The sequence below is a fragment of the Mangifera indica genome, unplaced genomic scaffold (assembly GCF_011075055.1).
Source record: "Mangifera indica cultivar Alphonso unplaced genomic scaffold, CATAS_Mindica_2.1 Un_0007, whole genome shotgun sequence".
In the NCBI taxonomy this organism is placed as follows: Eukaryota; Viridiplantae; Streptophyta; class Magnoliopsida; order Sapindales; family Anacardiaceae; genus Mangifera; species Mangifera indica.
Window position 1 is genome coordinate 119564 of NW_025401099.1, and position 19243 is coordinate 138806.

General features: G+C 31.6%; 2 protein-coding genes across 7 annotated transcripts; both read left to right on the forward strand.

Moving 5' to 3' along the window:
- The first annotated feature begins 2194 nt into the window (after nt 1-2194).
- On the forward strand, nt 2195-3710 carry LOC123205483 (transcription factor ORG2-like). Its single transcript, XM_044622440.1, has 3 exons — nt 2195-2485; nt 2617-2973; nt 3311-3710. Exons 1-3 carry the CDS (start codon nt 2228-2230, stop codon nt 3395-3397), a joined length of 702 nt encoding a protein of 233 aa, XP_044478375.1. The 5' UTR covers nt 2195-2227; the 3' UTR covers nt 3398-3710.
- Nucleotides 3711-5116: 1406 nt separating this feature from the next.
- On the forward strand, nt 5117-7631 carry LOC123205471. Of its 6 annotated transcripts, XR_006499852.1 has the most exons (5): nt 5129-5474; nt 5554-5681; nt 5893-5936; nt 6569-6827; nt 6945-7168. XR_006499852.1 is itself a non-coding variant. In XM_044622420.1 (3 exons), the coding sequence occupies exons 1-3, from the start codon at nt 5531-5533 to the stop codon at nt 7451-7453; spliced, it is 438 nt and encodes a 145-aa protein (XP_044478355.1). In that variant the 5' UTR covers nt 5117-5530; the 3' UTR covers nt 7454-7631. The 6 variants fall into 6 exon arrangements, 2 of the variants coding, with proteins under 2 accessions (XP_044478355.1, XP_044478356.1); XR_006499854.1 differs by having other exon boundaries at nt 5119-5681; nt 5780-5936; XR_006499853.1 differs by having other exon boundaries at nt 5123-5681; nt 6653-6827.
- The last annotated feature ends 11612 nt before the right edge of the window (nt 7632-19243 follow it).

Consider the following 19243-nt stretch of genomic DNA (forward strand, 5'->3'; position numbering starts at 1 on the left):
AGAGGAAAAGTTGGGAGGGAGAAGTCATAGGCAATGGCATTAGAGTTTGAAAACTAAACCCAAGGGGGGGGGGGAATGTTATTTTTTAAAACTTGGCCAAGGGGTGAAATGGTTTATTTTTAGGCTTTAAGAGGGGAATGAGATAAAATTTTAAGGAGTTAAGCTTTTGTTAACTTTAACCTCTTATCGGTCAGTTAATGAGATTTCCAAAATTAAAGAGTGGAAAGTTAGGAAAACAAGATACTTTAGGTGGGAATAAGTCCTTCAGCGAAAATATAAATAGAAGGAAGAAATTAAAAAGGAAACAAATGATTTTTATGTGGTTATGCTCAATGATCGGAAAGTCTACGACCATGATAGTGTTGTTGATATGTGTGTATTACAAGATAATGATAATTTAACAATATTTTTGATTGTCTAGTGTTTGGGCTTCTTTTTATTTTTCTTTTGTTTCCCCTCACTTATCTTTACTTGGATATATGAGACGTCATTGGAGGGAAAAGGTACATTTGAATTTGATTATATTAGGATTATAGTACATATATTCGTAATTCAAAGTTAAATGGGAAGGAATATTGCAATCATCAACAATATCTTGGTTAGGAAGGTTGTTAATATCTCCTTGTTGAATAAGCATTATGACCATGTTTTTCCTACTATTTTGGATTGATTCCTTCTATGCAAAGGGTGTTGTTTTTGCCTCGATTTTGAGAAACTTTTTTCTCCTCATAAAATATTCAATAAGAGTTGTCTAGTCACTTGTCGCTGCTTGAGACCTTTATAACTCAAATAGGATTTTTACAAGCTACGGACTGTTGCACAACAATTGCCCCCTTGTTTTTGAAGTGCAAAGAGGACCTAAAGGATTTCAAAAATCTTTTTCCACATTAAGATCTTTAACCTCTTATAGATTATGCAAGTTGACATAACTACTAAGGGCACAACCTCGGACCAAGGGTTGTAATTGCAACAAAGAAACTAGGCTACTGAAACTAACAAGTTCCTAGTGATTTTTTTTGGTAGTCAGAGACCTCCCTATATTAGTTAGATGGATAAATTTGAGGCATAGTGATTGGATCTATAATTACGGTAAATCAAAGTTTTACAAACATAACAAAAACTTGAATCAAAGTCTTCTCCCTAAAAGTTCTAATAATCCACTAATTTTGCTAATTTTTATAGTCTTCCTATTGATCTTCACCAGCATCTATATTTACACATATGAACTGGTAGGCAGTTACAGCTAGTGTTTTAGGTCTTGCTTTTTTTTTTTTTTTCTAACTTTCTTTTTTCAGTTTATTGTGTTCCTAGTGATTTTGGTTTTTTTTTTTTTTTAATTTTCGGCTAATGTATAATTTGCTCACCCCTAGCCACAATAGATGAGAGAGAAAATCTGATACATGGCATAAAAGATATCTGTTTGGGGAATGAAGTATATATGATACTACAGTAGTGTTTCAATTGCAGTAATAAAAGTTAATGTTTTACCTTGTATATAATAACCTTAATAATAGCAATCACTATAGGTGAGAAAGAAAGAAAAACTTATACTTTACATTAGAGATTTATTTTTTTATTATTTTTTTTTTGTAGTATGACTAATTTAATAATATTTGTTGTTTTAAGGTTTTTTCTTTTTCATTTCCCTGTAATCCATAGACTTGAAAGTGAAAAATCAAATTCTAACCTATGTATAAAAACATTAGAATTTAACTAGGTCAATAATTGAAAATTTCAGTCACAAATTTACGTATAAAAGTTTTAAGTGAAATAATATATATAACATATTAGTGAAATTTGTTTTAAAAAATGAAATGTCATTTTAATTTGAGATCAGGTGTGAAAAACATATTTGTCTTAGAATTTCGAGTAAAAAAAAAAATATTATTGATATTGAATTAAAATTTTATTTATTGATTGTTATAATAATTGTTATGTTATTTATTTAATTAAAAAAAAAAAGAAAAAAAGAAAAGAAAACCTCTCATGAGATTACCTTACGGTAGCGGATGTATCATGCATTGCTGTTTTTATTGTTATAGAAGCAGATGCATCAAATATTTATTTTGAGGTAGATAGAATGTCATTATCATAATTTAAAAAAAAAAAACCATAGACGTTTGATTTGAATATATATATATATATACTAGTCATGATCATCAGCCTATAATCAAACTTGGTTTCAAATATTGAATCCGAAGCTAGCAATAGCATATACAAAAAAAAAATGTCTGCAGTGTATCCAGTTTTACAAAGTTTGGGGTGGCCCTTGGAAGAAGTAACAAGGCAGCAGCAGCAGCAGCACAAGTACATGTGTGGAGACACTGACACTGTTGATTCAATCCCTTATGGGTCTGCGTGGGGAGACCCATCTAATTCTATGGCTAAGAAGCTCTATCACAATGCCAGCGAGCGTGATCGTCGAAAAAGGATCAACACATTGTATTCCTCGCTCCGTTCATTACTTCCTCCTTCGGATCAAGCAGTAAGTCCATCTTCCTTTTGTTTTTAGATTAGATTAATTAATTTGTAGAGAGAAGAAGATCTGTGATCCTCGATCCTACCCTATATTCACTTATTCAAAAAAAAAAAAAATTGTTATTAACGTCGTTACAGAAGAAATTAAGCATTCCCACCACAGTTTCACGAGTACTAAAGCACATACCAGACCTCCAACAGCAAGTGGAAAGACTTATTCAAAAGAAGGAAGAGCTCTTGTCAAGGATATCCAAACAAGGGGCTCTTATTCATCAAGAAGACCAAATAAAAAACTCTGCTGCCAACTCTTTATCTTCCATATCGGCAACTCGCCTAAATGATAATGAAGTTGCCGTCCATATTTCTACATATGCGCTACATAAATGCCATTTATCTCGAATCTTGTTTAGTTTAGAGGAGGATGGCCTTCGTCCTATCAATGCTTCTTCGTTTGAATCCTTTGGAGGAAGAGTCTTTTACAATTTACATCTTCAGGTCTGTTTTTTAATTATTCATTATAGGTATAGCTACTATATAAAGTATTGGGTTTTTTTCATTTTCTTCCCACGATATCATTTAATATTAATCTCATCACTTTGTTAAGAATCCATTAAATATCTTAAAAAGAATTATTATAAAATTCCATAGTTTCCCTTAATACTTTCTGAACAAAATGAATAAGGTTAATTCTTAACAGTTTAATAATTTAAGTGGGAGAAAATAAAATATATTCATATAAAACTATGTCATATGTCCATTTATATGCTTGTTTTTCATTCTTATTTTATATATTTACTTAATTTTTTTTAATTATATATTTTGGATTATATAGGTGGAAAGAAGCTATAAGTTGGATTCTGAAGTTTTAAGTGATAAACTATTGTCGTTATACGAGAACAGGGAAGAGATGTTTTCTTAAAATTAATGCTGGATGTAAATACTGCATATTATACATACATAAATGCATACATACATAAATGTATGTATTAGCTCCTCTAGCAAGAACTGAAGATGACAAGAGCAATCACATGACGGTTTTTGTAATATACGAGAAGGGTGAAGGCATCTCTTGATTCATGGATATTTAATATTGTGTTCTGTTAACTCAGTTACTGGATGAATATCTTTTCCTTTTGAAAAGAAAAAAACTGTACACAGAATAATTTATGGTTTTGTCAATTAATCTGGAATGTAAAGAAGAAAGCAAAAACCTAAAATGTGTCAAAAAACCTAATCCCTATGTATTTATATTGTTGTGATAAGTATCAAGGAGAAGTACATCAAATTTGGGAGACTACAATAATAGTTTTATGTGGTTCAGTAAAAAAGATAAACAACCTACATCCATGTGGGGTTGCTATTGATATTGATAAGAGGGTATTACAATGTATGCATTATTAAGTTATTAGTTATTGAGTACTTGTAGCTAATCTTTGATGATCCCTCTTCCCACTCACCACTTGTGTATATAGTGGTAGGGCTACATAACTTTTACAATAATACATTCATTAATAGTGTAATGGGTATCGTGGTAGTTTCAATATGGTAGAAGCATAAATGTATTTTAGTAGTAATTGTTGATTTTTAGGAGAATGACTCCTTAATAATCAAAAAATTAGTTGATGCTAGGTGATTGTTCTGATTATGGCAAAGAGTGGTCATTGATTATTGTTTCGATACTTCTCGAAAAGATAATTTCCTTCTTGAGGCTTGGCCCTAGGGTAGTATCCTAGAGTCAATCATCACTGATGTAATTTTGTAATCATTATTATTTTAATTAATAAAATATGACATTTCATTATCCAATATTGTGTCTGCAATTAAGATAATTTTCCTAAGAATGGTTGAATCTGAGGAGAGGCTTAATGCAGCACAACTGATCGTAAGAACTATATATGTATATTAAGTAGTCATTCTTCAATCACAGAGTCCTAGCAGCTCCTTGTGATTGAATTGGCCTCCTTTCGAGTTTGTGTTTCGCATGGAGACCAAGGCGTCACCTCTCAAGGGTTAGATAGTGTATCATATCTAGGCACGAAAAGAATGAATGAATCGTTTAACGTAAACATAATCTCATTAACACTCTATGTTTGTTAATGTTTGCTCATGAAATATATGTTCAAAACGGTATCTTGAACATATATTTTGGGGATGAAATTTTAAATTTTCTCAAGAGTTTTTTAGGATTGTTTGTTTTAAATTTTTAAATTTTGTTGCATTGCCAATCACTACAAGAAATACACAATTTTAATTTTAGGGATGAAATTTTAATTTTGTCTTAAAATGATTATTTAAAGAGACGAAATTTTAATTTTATCCCTTAAAACTTAAGATTAATTTTTGGGGATGAAATTTGACTTTTGTCTCATCATATTACTTTTAAGGATGAAATTAATGAGACAATTTTAATTTCGTCCTTAAATAATAATTTTAGAGACTAAATTTTATTTTTGTTCTAGAATGTTATTTTTTGGAACAAAATTTTAATTTCGTTTTTAAAACTTATGATATTATTTTTAGAGACAAAATTTAACTTTTATCCCACAATATCATTTCCAGGGACAATATTTTAATTTTATTCTAAAATATTATTTTTAGGGACAATTAAAATTTTGCCCTAGATTGGGTAGTTTAGGAGAAGTAATGAATATTAAAAAATTTGCTTCCAAATTCTATTTTCTTTTTTGTTTAATTTCTTTCAAATAATTTCTCTTTACTTTTATGAACTTCCTGTTTTTCCACTTACATGTGAAAATTTAGAATCGTTTTTATTTCTAAATAATCTTCAGTCATTCACCGAAATTTAGATTTAGTTGGACGTGAGTTTAAGGTAATTTTCTTTTCCTCTGTTTTTCTTGGTAACCAAACGTGCGAACAGAACCTAATCGAATATAACAGTCTGTGCTCGATTCAGTCCTTTAAGTTCGAAGGAGAAAACTAATCACGGCAATAGTATGTGCATTCGTGGCGTCGACTCTGAAACTTTCATTTTCGAGGTCTTATTTCATCACAATATCTTCTTACGTGTCTCACGCAGTGTATTTGACTGTACATGTTATTTGTGGGTAAATATAGTGATTTTTTTCATGATATATGGCAAGATGAGAAGGATGAAGATTTTAAGTTCAGCTTTGACAGAGTGTTCTATGAGAATTCTGAGCAGGCTGATGTTTACGAATTTCTAGCTCTGCATATTATTCGAGGTACAAACTTGTAAGCTTTTGTGTGTGTGTGTGTTAACTTGAATGTTAGAAGTTCTTATTAACTGATTGTACACATAAATTTCTGTTTCATCTTCAAGGTGAAAAGAAAAATTGTTTGCAGCGTCTTCCTCAAGAATTAATTGAAGCTTTCATAACTGTTGTTCTCATGTCAGGCTTTTAACTATATAATCTGTTCATCTTGATGATACAGATGCTGTTAATGCAATAAATGGGACCATCATCACTTATTGACAGGTGAAAAATATTTATTTCCAATTGATATCATATAGAGTGAATTATAGTTAATTGAATGAGAGTTTAGATGGTTTCCACTGTTGGTAGTGAAGAATTGTGGAATCTAGATCCACTACCTTTCTAGTTTCTTTTATTAGTGCTGATGGTCATTGATTGTGATGTTTAAGTTTTGCAGAACAATGGAAATCAATTAAGTGGTATAAGTTATATCATAGCAATAGTTAGTCCACAAGACACATGAGAAACATAATTATGAATCAAGTCAAGAAACAATTTGTTTGCTAATTATGATTGTACCAAATAGAATTGTACTATTTGTACACCAATTCAGAAGCTTCATAATACAGGATTGCTGTAGGCTAAGTTAATCTAAATTAAATTGTTTCTTTTACCTTGTTTGAATTAACGTGCTGCTTGTTGCTTTGTCTATATATCATACGTGAAAGAGAAATGTTGCAGTTTTGGTTTAAGGCATTAATGAGATTAAAATGTGAATTTCCACATGTATTTCAAGCTAGTTTTCCCTGTTATCTTTTTCTCTGTTTTTTTCCCTGCTGGTCAGTGCCTTGAACAGGATTGATTGCTCTGAAATTTTGCCAGTTCTGCCTGGCATAACATTAACTCTTGTGCAGAGTGGTTATGCAAATACTGGAATTTGGAGACTGAAATTGGATTTTTGGTGACACTTGGCCAGTATGTGAAAATATTTTCTGTAGGATCTGACTGTTGGCTTAATGAGCAATTTATGTGCAAATTCTGGAATTTGGTGATTAGAATTGCATTAGACCTAAAATCCAACTCAACGTCTTTGAAACATGCTCTCCTCTCCAGTTCAGTTCCAGTTTGTATGGTCAAACCACATCGATTCAACGACTTCAAAATGTGGAAAAGGTAATTTTTATTATTTACCCAAAAAAAAATATTATCTCTATTGAAAGAATCCCAAATTTTAATGAAAATTCTAACTCAAGAAGAGTTAAAAATCTCTTCTTTGATTGAGTGTTGCAGAGAATTGTAAGGGTTTTGGTACTCGCAAGAGGTGTCATGGAGATTAGAAATGTGAGGCTTACTAAATAAGTAAATAATGTAATGGAAACACACCTTTCTATTTATGCTTTTGATTGTAGATTGGTATTGATGTAGAAGAGAAGAAAAACAATATTTTAGCTTTTGCATAACATTTATATATTGGTATTTGTAGATCGGTATTAATGTAGATTGGTAGTCGTACCTATTTTCATATTCAAATAGTGATGAAAGTGACAAATTTTAGCATCCAATTAACAAAGAAAGCATAATTTTTTATCACTAATGGGTGACACTTTCTATGTTTTTTCTCGTTTATGAGTTAGTTATGATTAGATATTTTATTGGAATGTTCTTGCTGGTGCCTTCATTATTGTCAGATGGAGCCAGGAAGTTCAGAGCAATATGTTTAGATTTTTTCTTTTCTGCTTAGATTGCAAACTCAACTTAGCTTTTTGCCCAGTTGGAATTTGAGCTTGGGTGTTGGCTGATGCCCTTTGTTTGCTGGCTGACGGGATTCTGCCTATGGAGTCTTGGAGATAGTCAGTGTGGCCCCCTGCTGTGAACCCTGATCCGACTACTTTTCTTGTTGCACTTTCTGCTTGGGTGTATTTTGGTTTTGCTGCACTTTTTGCTTTTGTTGGAAATTTAAATCCTGCTGTTGCATCCCATGTTGCTGTTGTGCTGCACTTTCTGCTTGGGAATGTTTTGGTCTTGTTGCTCTGTCTGTCTTCTTTTTCTGTTCTTTTTGGAAACTCTAATCCTGGTGCTGCTTCCTCCGGTTGCTGCTTGCTGCAATTTTTGCTTGGGAGTGTTTGGTTTTGTTGCACTTTCTTCTCTTGCTGGAACTTTAATCCTGTTGGTGCATCCCTTGTTGTTTTGTTATACTCTTTGTTGTCTTGCTTGCTCTTGGAGGGCTGTTTGGAATCTATGAACTTAATTTATTTGTTTTTCTTTAGTTTGGTTGTTTTGTCTCTTCTTGAACTCTATCTTCGAATCTCCTTAGATGGTCAATCAAGGGGAGTTGTTTCCCCCCTTGTGATATCCTTTTCCTCTTCTCCTTGGGGTTGTGTCCTTCGGGTTGAGGGTTGGGCTTGTCCTTGCTCTCTTGTTTGTAATTTGTATAGATTTCTGCTTGTTTCTTGTCCTTTTGGTTTGCAACAACGTGAGCTTTAGTTGTTTCCCCAGTCTAGCTAGGTCCTTTTGTTAATATATGCTTAATTACTGAAAGAAAAAAATTTAATTATTACGTTTATAGATTTACACTATTTTGTTAATATTTATTATTAGTTACTTTGTTATAGTAATAATTTGACATGAGTAATATTTTTTATTTAGTTGAAAGATGTTTTATATGAATTATTGGATTTCGAGAATTAATATAATTATTAATTTTAATTTATAATTGAAATTCTCGTATCAAATTTACCACATAAATAAGGTAAAAAAATTTTTTCTTCAATTCACAATACAATAAAGGATGAAATTTTTTGTCCCTAATCCACTACTTAATCAAGGGTAAAAATTTTTGTCTTCAATTCATTATACAATCAAGAATAAAAAAATTGTCTTTAATTTCTTACACAATTATGGACGAAAAATTTTGTCTCAAATTTGTTATACAATCAAGGGCAAAAAATTTTGTCCCTAATTCTTTACACATTCAATAACGAAAAAATTTATCCTCAATTCAAGGTATAATCAAGAATAAAAAATTTTATCCTTAATTTATTACACATTCAAGGAAGAAAAAAAATTGTTCCAAATTCAATATATAATCAAAGATGAAATTTTTTTTTCCTAATTCATTACACATTCAAGGACAAAAAAATTGTCTCCAATTCATTGTATATTCAAGAACGAAAAATTTTGCCTTTGAATTTGTCTTATGGGACGAATTAGAGTTATTTGGGACAAAATTTAATTTATTTATAGATAAAAAATTTCATCCCAAAATATTTATCCCTTTATGACAAAACATCATTTTGTCCTTTATGATTGGCCGTTAAAAATGATTTCCTTTGTAGATATTACTCTTTGGTAACACATATTTTTTGACAATTTGATCTTTTGTTACAATTGATTTTTTAAGATGAATTTTGACTTTTTAGGATGAAAATTTTCATTAACCTTTATGAAATTTGTTGTAGTGAGTTATTAGCACTCCAAACACCTAATAGTGGTATCAAAACCATCATTTGACATATTTTCACAAAAAATATGCCTGTAGGTTATTTTGATTAATTTTATATATTGATAGCATATAATTGATTTAATTAAAACCTGGTTTAAAATTTGTTAATAATGATTTGCAATTGTGTTATCGCATGATTGTTGAGTTTCGTATACAACATAAATTATGTTAAATTTATTGAATTTTGGTTATTTGGATTTTTGTTTGTTTTTGATGAATTTGTGGGTTTGTTTAATTCAGTTGACTGACTGTTGATTTGGTGTGGTTGCATGAAATTGCCTTCAAATTACGTTATTGTGTGTTCCAAAGGTTGTTGTTGGTGTGAGGATGGTTTACCGGCCATGTTACCTCATCCCAGTATTAGGGCTTGCTAGATTTTGAGGAATTTTTCAGTGAACTACCTCATAACAATCATTGGAAAAACATGCTTGAAACTCTTGTGCACATGATTGTGCAGGATGACATTTGGAGTGCATGGTTGCTAGAATGGGCGTTGCCTTCCTTAGCATTGAAAGTCCTATGGAAAATCTAGCTAGACATTCTTCATGCGCAATCATGCTTTATGAGAATTTTAGTGATGTCACAGGGAGTACCAAGCGGTTCCGCACGCCATTTATGTTTGTAGAATTTTGGTAAATTTTAAAATTGGGGCATGTATGGTTGGGACATTCACCTACACATCCGACTGAGGTAGAATTTTCTATTTAGATCTTGTTTTGATGAACAGGGATTGAATTACAAATTTTCTAGCCTTTAGGGTTGAACTGGAATTGTGCAAAGTTTATAGACCAAAATGTAATTTGATACTTGGAAAATAATAATTAAAAATTTAACTTTTAATTTGGATTTGTGTATGTGTGGATATATATATGTTGGTGCTTAGTACTTGGTCAATGGACCTATATGTTTAGTTGTATTGATTTTCTGGGTGTAATTTTATTAAATAGGGTTTGGGCGCCCTGTCTTCTCTTTTACTCTACTTTTAGATTAGATTTATTTTTGTTTCGTACAAAATTGTAACTAGGAAACAAAACTATGTAATTATTGAATATTGAAGACGAAGGATAAGTGTGAAGACCCAAAGATGAAGACTAACCTAAATTGACTAGTTAAACCCCTCTTAGCTCAAGGGCTTGACATTAATAATGAATGTGTACTAGCACGTTTAATTTACATTGTAGAATGTATGCATAGGTTTTATTTTTACAAACTATCACCCAACATATAGATTAAAATTGATGAGACTGTTTAATTAAAACCTATAAATTGAATATTAAGATTAATATTAAATTGGTGTCTTTCAATATGACGCCTTAATTAAACTCTTATTCATTGGAATCTTGTTTGCCAAAGTGAGAGGTGAAAAATTAGGAGTTGATCATATTGGATTTGACTTAACTAGTGTTCTTTGTTTGTTCGGCAAAACAAAGGTAAAGTATATTATATGTATGGGTAGAGAATGCATTTGTCGATGCAAAGTGATATGTAGTATCCACCTTATTGATGTCACATGATTTATTGGGGTAACGCTAGATTGAGATCATAGGTTTTTGATGATTAATTTGAAATTTACTTATTTGATTAATTTGAACTTGTTCACCAAAATGAAGGGAAAAATTAATGCAATAAGATTTTGGCCCACTAGAAAGTTCATCAGAACCTCTCGAATACAATAGTGAGGGCTATTTGCTTAAGGAAAATAATGAAAACGTTTTAATTAATTAAATCCGTAATTAAAATGAATACTAACAAATTAAAATAAAATTACTGATTCCTTTTATCTGTAATTGTAGATGACAAATCACCATGTCAAACTCGACTTACAGATCAATTCTTGAAAAAGAAAATAGGCTCATGCAAGTAACTTTACTGATTAGTACAAAAATCTTTGGATTATACTGTGTTAGGAGAAAAGGTTGTATATCCTCAAACGGTTATCACCTCGTGAGCCTACTCCCGATGCCACCCAAGAGCAAACATATACTTTTAAAAAGTATCTGGATGACTATACAAAGATTTAGTGTCTCATGCTAACCTCTATGTTGTCTAAGCTTCAAAAACAACATGAAGAAATGGATACACCATTTATACTTGCATACCTTCAAGAGTTATATGACACCCGTGTGAAGGCTAAATAATATGAGGTGTCAATTATGTTGTTTGATTGTAAACTTTTTGAAAAAGGCCAAGTTGACCCTTATGTGGTCAAGATGATTGGCTACATTGAGTAATTGGTAATCTTAGGTTTCATCATGGATAATTAACTTGTCATTTGCCTGGTGCTAAAATCTCTCCTTGAGTCTTGAGCTAATTTCTTTATGAATTTTGACTTGAACGAAAAGGAAAAGTCTCCTAAGAAGTTACTATATATATTCAAGATAACTATACAAGAAGTATGTAAAGCTGCTTCCAATAATGTGCTCATAGTTGAAACCAAGACATTCAAGGGTAAAGGCAAGGCTAAGGCCAAGCCTAAGTCCAAAGGCAAGAAACAACCAGATACTACTACTTATCCCACTGGTGGTATAGACAAAGAAAAGGTTGTCTACTTCTTTTATGGCAAAGTTGGTCACTAGATGAGATATTGTATGACTTTTCTAGAGAATAAGAAAAAGAAGGTAGTTGAAACCTTTACTTTAGGTATGTTTGTCATTGAGATAAACTGTTCTCTTTGTTGATCCTAAGTTGTAAGCATAGGATATAGTTATCATATTTATTCTAATATGCAAGGATTGTGACAAAATTAATTGTTTGCTAAAGGAAAAGTTGACCTACTTGTTGGAAATGTAGCACGAGCTAATCTATTATTTGTAATAGTTTATTATCTTAGGTTACCCATTGGGCTTGTTTTAGAATTAAAGAATTTTTATTATATTCCCTTTGTTTCTAGAAATCTTGTTTCTGTGTCTATGTTAGACAAAGATAAATTATTATTTTCGGTTGTTAGTGGTACTATAACCATCAGCTTAAATAATATTCTCTATGAAACAACTAAATTATCTAATAGTTTATATATTCTAAAACTTGATAATGACATTCTTAATGTGCAAATTAATAAACGATCAAAATCTTCCAAAATGATAAAAAAGGGGAATACTTAAATGTTGAATTTAGAGGATACCTGAAAGAAAATAGGATAGTGTCTTAACTTACTGTTCTTGGTATACCATAAAATAATGGTGTATTTGAATAATGGAATATGAACTTGATGGAAATGATCAAGTCTATGATGAGTTTCATATACCTACCTCTATCTTTCTGGGGTCATACCCTGGAAATTGCTATTTACATACTAAACTGTGTTTGGTCTAAATCTATGAATAAAACTCTATATGAGTTATGGATTGGGCGAAAACCCAAGCTAGATTACTTGAAGATTTGGTGCTGTGAAACTTATGTCAAGAAATTGACGTCAAACAAGCTGGACGTTAAATCTGAAAAGTGTATCTTTGTGGGGTACTCGAATGATACTAAAGGATACTGTTTCTATCACCTAAAGGAGCAGAAGGTCTTTGTTGCTTGCATTAATATCTTTCTTGAGAAGAAATTTATTCTTAAGAAGATTAGTGGGATGAAGGTGAAACTTGATAAAGTTCTAATACCATAAATTTTAGATAAGACAATGTGTCATCGTAGATAGTTGATTATAGTGAGGAACTTTAACCACTTCAAGTAGAACAACCTTATTGCATATAAGAGTTATATAGGTCTACAAGAGTATGCCATAAGCCAGAGAGATTTGATTTTCACTTGACTTAACACGGTGATGTGCTAAATATCCATGGTGACAAGCCAACAACCTATGATAACACTATTTCAAGTTTAGATTCCAAAAAATGGTTAGAAACCATGAAGTCCAAAATAGAATCCATACACCAACACCAAGTATGGTCTTTGGTGGATGCATTTGAAGAGGTAAAACCCATAGGGTGCAAGTGGGTTTTCAAAAGAAAATTGACATAGAAGGTAACATGCATACTCATAAAACACGACTGATTGCCAAAGATTTTACTCAAAAGCGTGGCATTGACTATGATGAAACTTTTTCACCAGTTGTTATACTTAACTCTATTAGGATTATGCTTGCTATAACAATATATCACGACTATGAAATCATTTAGATGAATGTCAAGATTGTCTTCCTGAATGGTAACCTTGTTGAAGATGTCTATATGACGCAACTTGATGGTTTCATTCTGGTTAGACAAACAAGTAAGGTATACAAGTTGTAAAATTCTATTTATGGACTTAAACAAGCTTCAAAGAGCTAGAACATTTGTTTTATTAAAGCCATTCGTGTTTTTAAATTCGTTAAAAACAAAGATGAACCATGTATGTATAAGAAGATTAGTGGGAGCGTGATTGTATTTCTAATTTTGTATGTTGATGACATTTGATTATTGCCAATGATATACTAAACTTACAATTTCTACATGCTTGGTTATCCAAGTGTTTCTCTATGAAGGACTTTGGGGAAGTAACCAACATTCTTGAAATTAAAATCTATTGAAATAAAACATGTAGACTGCTTAGTCTAAGTGAAAACACGTATATAGATAAGGTATTGACTAGATTTAGTATGAAAAAAATCCAAGAAAGGATTTCTACCTATGTTCTATGGTGTATACCTCTTAAAAGAGATGTGTCCATATACACAATCGAAGAGAGATAAGTAGGATCTATATGCCTTAACTATAAGATCGATCATATATGTCATGTTAGTACCAGGATTAACGTCTTATACGCTTTGAGCATTTGTGGTAGATATCAATATGATCCAAACAAAAAACACTGGACAACTATCAAAAATACCTTAAAGTATTTGTGAAAGACTAATTATGTATTCTTGGTTTATGGAGGAGATTCTAGATTCACTGTAATAGGGTATAATTATGCCAGTTTCTAAATTGATCGAGATAAATTTAAATTCCAATCAAGATTTGTCTTTTGTTTGAATGATGGTGTAGTAAGTTGGAAAATCTCCAAACAAAGTGTAGTTGCTGATTTTACAACAGAGTTTGAGTACATTACGCTCTTAGAAACGTTAAAAGAATCTATATGGATTAAGAAGTTTGTAACATAACTTAGAGTGGTTTCAAGCATTGTCAAACCCTTTGAGCTCTATTACGACAACGATGGAGCTATTGCTTAAGCAAAAGAATTGCGATCTCATAAGAGGTCTAAACACATACTCAGATGATATCACCTAATTTGAGAAATCATTCAATGTTATGATATATAGATAACGAGCATTGAAACAAATGAAAACTTAGGTTGACCTATTGACAAAGCCGATGTTATAGTAGAAACATAATAGGTATGTAGCCATATCAATATTAAATATGTGACTGCTTGACTATAGTGCAAGTGAGAGATAGTTAAGGTTGGTGCCTTAAAACCAATCGTATTTAACATTTGTAATTGTAATTTTATATTAATTATTAATAAAAAATTTATTATTATTCTATTCATATGCATTTTGATTATATAATCATATGAATAATATGCTCTTAAGATGGCGGAACTGTGATGATGGGATCACACAACTAATCGTGGGAACCCTATACACATATTACATAACCGTTTTAGAAATGTCTGTAATCTTGACATTACTATGATTAAAGGTACTAGTAATGATTATGAGATTATCATAGTGTTTAGCAACTTCATTGAAAGGTGGCAATAGTTCTCACGTGTTGAAACTGTTTATAGACATCTTAGTGTAATACATGAATTCACGTTATAGATCGATTCACTGGACTAACCTGACCAAAGGATATCTATATAAATGTTTACTATAGGTTCATGTGATCTTTTGACTTAAGGTTGCCAAATTGTCTTATGTAAGAATTAGTATGGTTTAACGCTATCTAATGTGTCGTTATAACTAGGGTAACCATAAAGGTAATAATTGACTATATCATGAGATACATAAAGACTATAGTTGATCAATAAAGAATTCATTACTCCCAAATATAGGAGAAGATATCTCACATGAGAATACTAAAAAACATCAATGATCATTTGTATCATAGCCATAGTAAGATTATGTTATAACTTGATCCATGTTGAGCATTGATGTGTATCAGTTCATAGCTAAAAGCACTAAGATAAACACACTTTTATGTCTCAACCTCAAGAGATATTAGTTAACGAAAGGATTGAATTACACATTACTGTGATGTTATAAAGACTTAAGAGATGTTTATTAACACCCTGTTGACCAAGTGGCCATGATGCCTTCTAGAGGCCAATCTTGGTCTGTGTTCAAATTTGACTTAAATTTAAACACTACTAGCTCAATAAAGAGCTTTTGGGTCATACGTTTATAGGAGTTGATTCGAACTCAGAGGCAAAGATTATTTGATGATAATCTTAGTGTTTATGAGTAAGGGTGAGATAATGAATAGACTAGACTTATCCATTAGGATTGAAAACCCAGTTTAACTTTTTCTTGACCATGCACGCCCGTGCATTGTTCTTACTAGTTGTGTGCCACTGTGAGCAAAGGAATGAAGGTTTCCCTTTTAAGGAGTTGACTGTTCTTGGTGTTTATTTATTATAAATAGACAAGTGTGTTCGTAAAAAAAAAAAAAAAGTACAAAGTTTTCATTCTAAGACCTTGATTATCCTTCTCACCCTAAACAGGTGCATATTCAATCAAAGAGCCCTAATAACCTCTTGTGATTAAATTAGCCTCTTTTTGAGTTAGTGCATCATATGGATACGAAAGGGTTTCCTTTCAAAGTTTAGATAGTGTATCATCTCTGGCCACCTAAAGAACAAATGAGTAATCTAACATAGATATAATGTCATTAACACCTTATGTTTGTTAATGCATGCATATGAAATGTATGTTCAAAATGATTATCCTAGCTTGGATTTTTTAGGATTTTTTGTTTTAAAGTTTTAGATTTTGCTATGTTGTTAGTTATTGATACCCTGAAAAACCCATCATACTACTTACCCCATAACTATCATGATCATTTGTACCTACACATATGAAAGTAAAAGAATAAGTGATAAAACACTTAGTAAATAGGAAACTATACTATTAACTTATACATAATCTCTAAATTGCCCTTGGCTTAACTTATAATAGCTTTGTCATCTGAAGTCTATCTCTAAACTCTTATTAAGATGATACTAGGTCCTATATCTCATTACTGTACTCATATTGCTTTCAGGAACCTCTAGGCTACATTTTATAACTCTTAGGTCATATTATGACTCGTTTAGTCCTTCAAGAATCACTCAACGAATTCCTAACTAGTGTGACCATATTGTCTCTAGGGTTTACTGTGTCACACTCTGTCATTAGGAACCATTCCTCCAATCCCTACTAGTGTGACCATAATATTTCTCAATGAAAGCTTCATTATCTAAAAGTTATGTCCTATAGTTGTATGCTAGGTTGATCAGATTGGATCAAATACAAGGATTTGACACATTGACTATATGAACACTTGTTATGCAGTTTCCTTGCTTACACCACTATTGGACTGTAAAACATCATCATTACTAGGCTCTATTGTAAGCTAGTACCCTATTGTTAGTATGGTGTCTTATTACAGACATGCTCTATTCTGAGTAGTGTAAGAAGTTTTTACTTATGATGCCTCTTCGTAATGATCCTAAGTTGTTTGGTATGTATGCATCTTAACCCATAGATCACATCAAGCTTATCATAGCTTTCACTATAATCTTAACTCGTGCCCTATTAGTTTTCATCTCCAGGGCATATTTGGTACTACTGCGTATCCAGGATATCTATATTGTCTCTCGGGAATATCCCTAAACCTTTTACCTAAATTCCATTTCTTTATTTATTTGGCCTTTCATGAAACAAGACTATCTTTTCAAAGGCATGTCTTTACTGTGCTTTATACACTGGTATGCAATTTCTGGAACACGAGCATGTCACATTTTTAAATCATACACGATCTTTTCTTATCATGGCCTCTCCTTATGCAAACATTTTCTTTTATACACAAGGGCGTGTGTCTCCTAACATGGGCATGTGCCCTTTCTTATTCTTAGGCTTATTATTCATCTTAACTTATCTCAATCATTTACTTTTCAAGGGTATTTTAGTCATTTTACTTTACATACTGTCGTGCATATGACATACATGAGTGAACTTTATGCCCTGGTTAACCACTTAATGGTTTTTAGAAAAATCTTATCTAAATCTTGGGCTTTGTGCATATGGGTGTGTGTCCTATAGTACACGACTATGTGTCAAAACCCATAAGCTACAAGTAGACCTAAAATTGAACACTAATTCGATTCCTATGCAATTCTTCCTTTTTACAAACCATCTCTAGCAATTCTAATCAACCTGAAAGCATTATTACATTAAGATATTGTATTCCAACATCACCAAAACACAATAACATTTCCCATACATAAAATAACAACAACTTCTTCCCCAACTATACTAATTATTAAACCCAACAACTTGAATTCAATCTACAAGAACTCGTACTATAATAATTTAGTGCATTATCCATAAATAATCATTAACTAAACAACCATACATAAGAAATTCAACAGTAAACAGATCATGTTCTTTATCACAATTTAGTCTCTTATCATGAAATCTCATATAATCATGAATAATTGTTACTTAAGAATCATAAGTAGACATTGATAACCAAATCAATAGAGGCAAAATGCCTCAATCCATAATCAAACATGATTACCGATAAAGGAAAGACTTCCTACTTACTTTTTCTGTTGCTTGATGATTCACATTGCCCTGTAAGCCTTTTTCACACCCTTATAATTATTCTCTTCACCGAAATAGCCTTGTTGTAGTCGAATTTTGCTTTTAAAGGCCAAAAGTCGATTTAAACTCTTCTTTCTCTCTTATGAACTGATTCATGTGTTTGGATTGGGATAAACAAACCTTAAAACATAGCAAACATACTCTATAAAACTAAATTCGCGTAACATCATACACGAGCATGTGTTTCACCACACACGATTGTGTATGACTTTAGTCAAATTTAATATGGTGATCACCTTATCTGGTTGACGTGACAATCAACACAAAAGCATGACTTTTCTATGCATGGTTATCTGTCACTTTAAAATGATACTTTAACATTTAATTAACATTCAATTCATCATATAACCACGTACACGTATAAAATTACTATTATACCCTTAAGACGTACCTATGGGTGTTACATTAGGTAAGTGAACAAAAGATACACATAAGTCCATGGTCTCAAGTTAAAGTAGTTATGCTGATAAACCAAATGACCACAAGTGTAACTCTTAGAACCTCAACAGTTAACAAAACTAGTGGAGCATTAGAACTTTCAAAGTGAAAACCTAGGTTCAAGCCTTTGTTGCGCTTATGAAATCTTGACTTACATGGTACAGTGGTTGTGGCTCTGATCACCGTGTCTTGGGTTTATCTATCCAATAAATATAAGCGAGATCCCTAGTTACGAAAAAATAGTGTAACTCTTAATTCTAGTAGGGTGGATATAACATATTATCATGCATCGATAATTGTATGTCCCTGCTCAGCCTCAAACATATTCTACTTTCGCTTTAGTAAACAAGTTTCATATGTTAACTAAGTTAGACCCATCACAAATGAACACTTGATTTTTGCTTAGTAGAAGTGTACTTTTCATTTTGGCAAACAAGATTTTGATGTATAAGGGCTTAATCTAATTGTAGTGTTAAAAGGTTTCTAGTTATTTTTTTACTTAATAATAATTGAAAGATTCTTGAATCACGATCTCACCAATTTTAGGTTTACATATAAGGTGGCTTAATTCAAAAATTAAAACTTAACATGCAGCCTAAACACAAATCTAAATCATGCTTCTACATAACCTATCTAATGTACACTTCCTCGAGCCTAAAAGGATGAAATAATAAAAGAATATGGTTCCTACTCTTGATATCTTCAAGACTCCAAATATGTTACTTCTCTTTTGTTCGACCTTCAAGTACATTCCAAATTTCATCTTTTACATAAATAAAACACGTTCTAGTTTTACATTAATAAAATTAGCAACCTTGACTTATATATGAAAGAGTGAGATAAGAAAAGAATGTATAG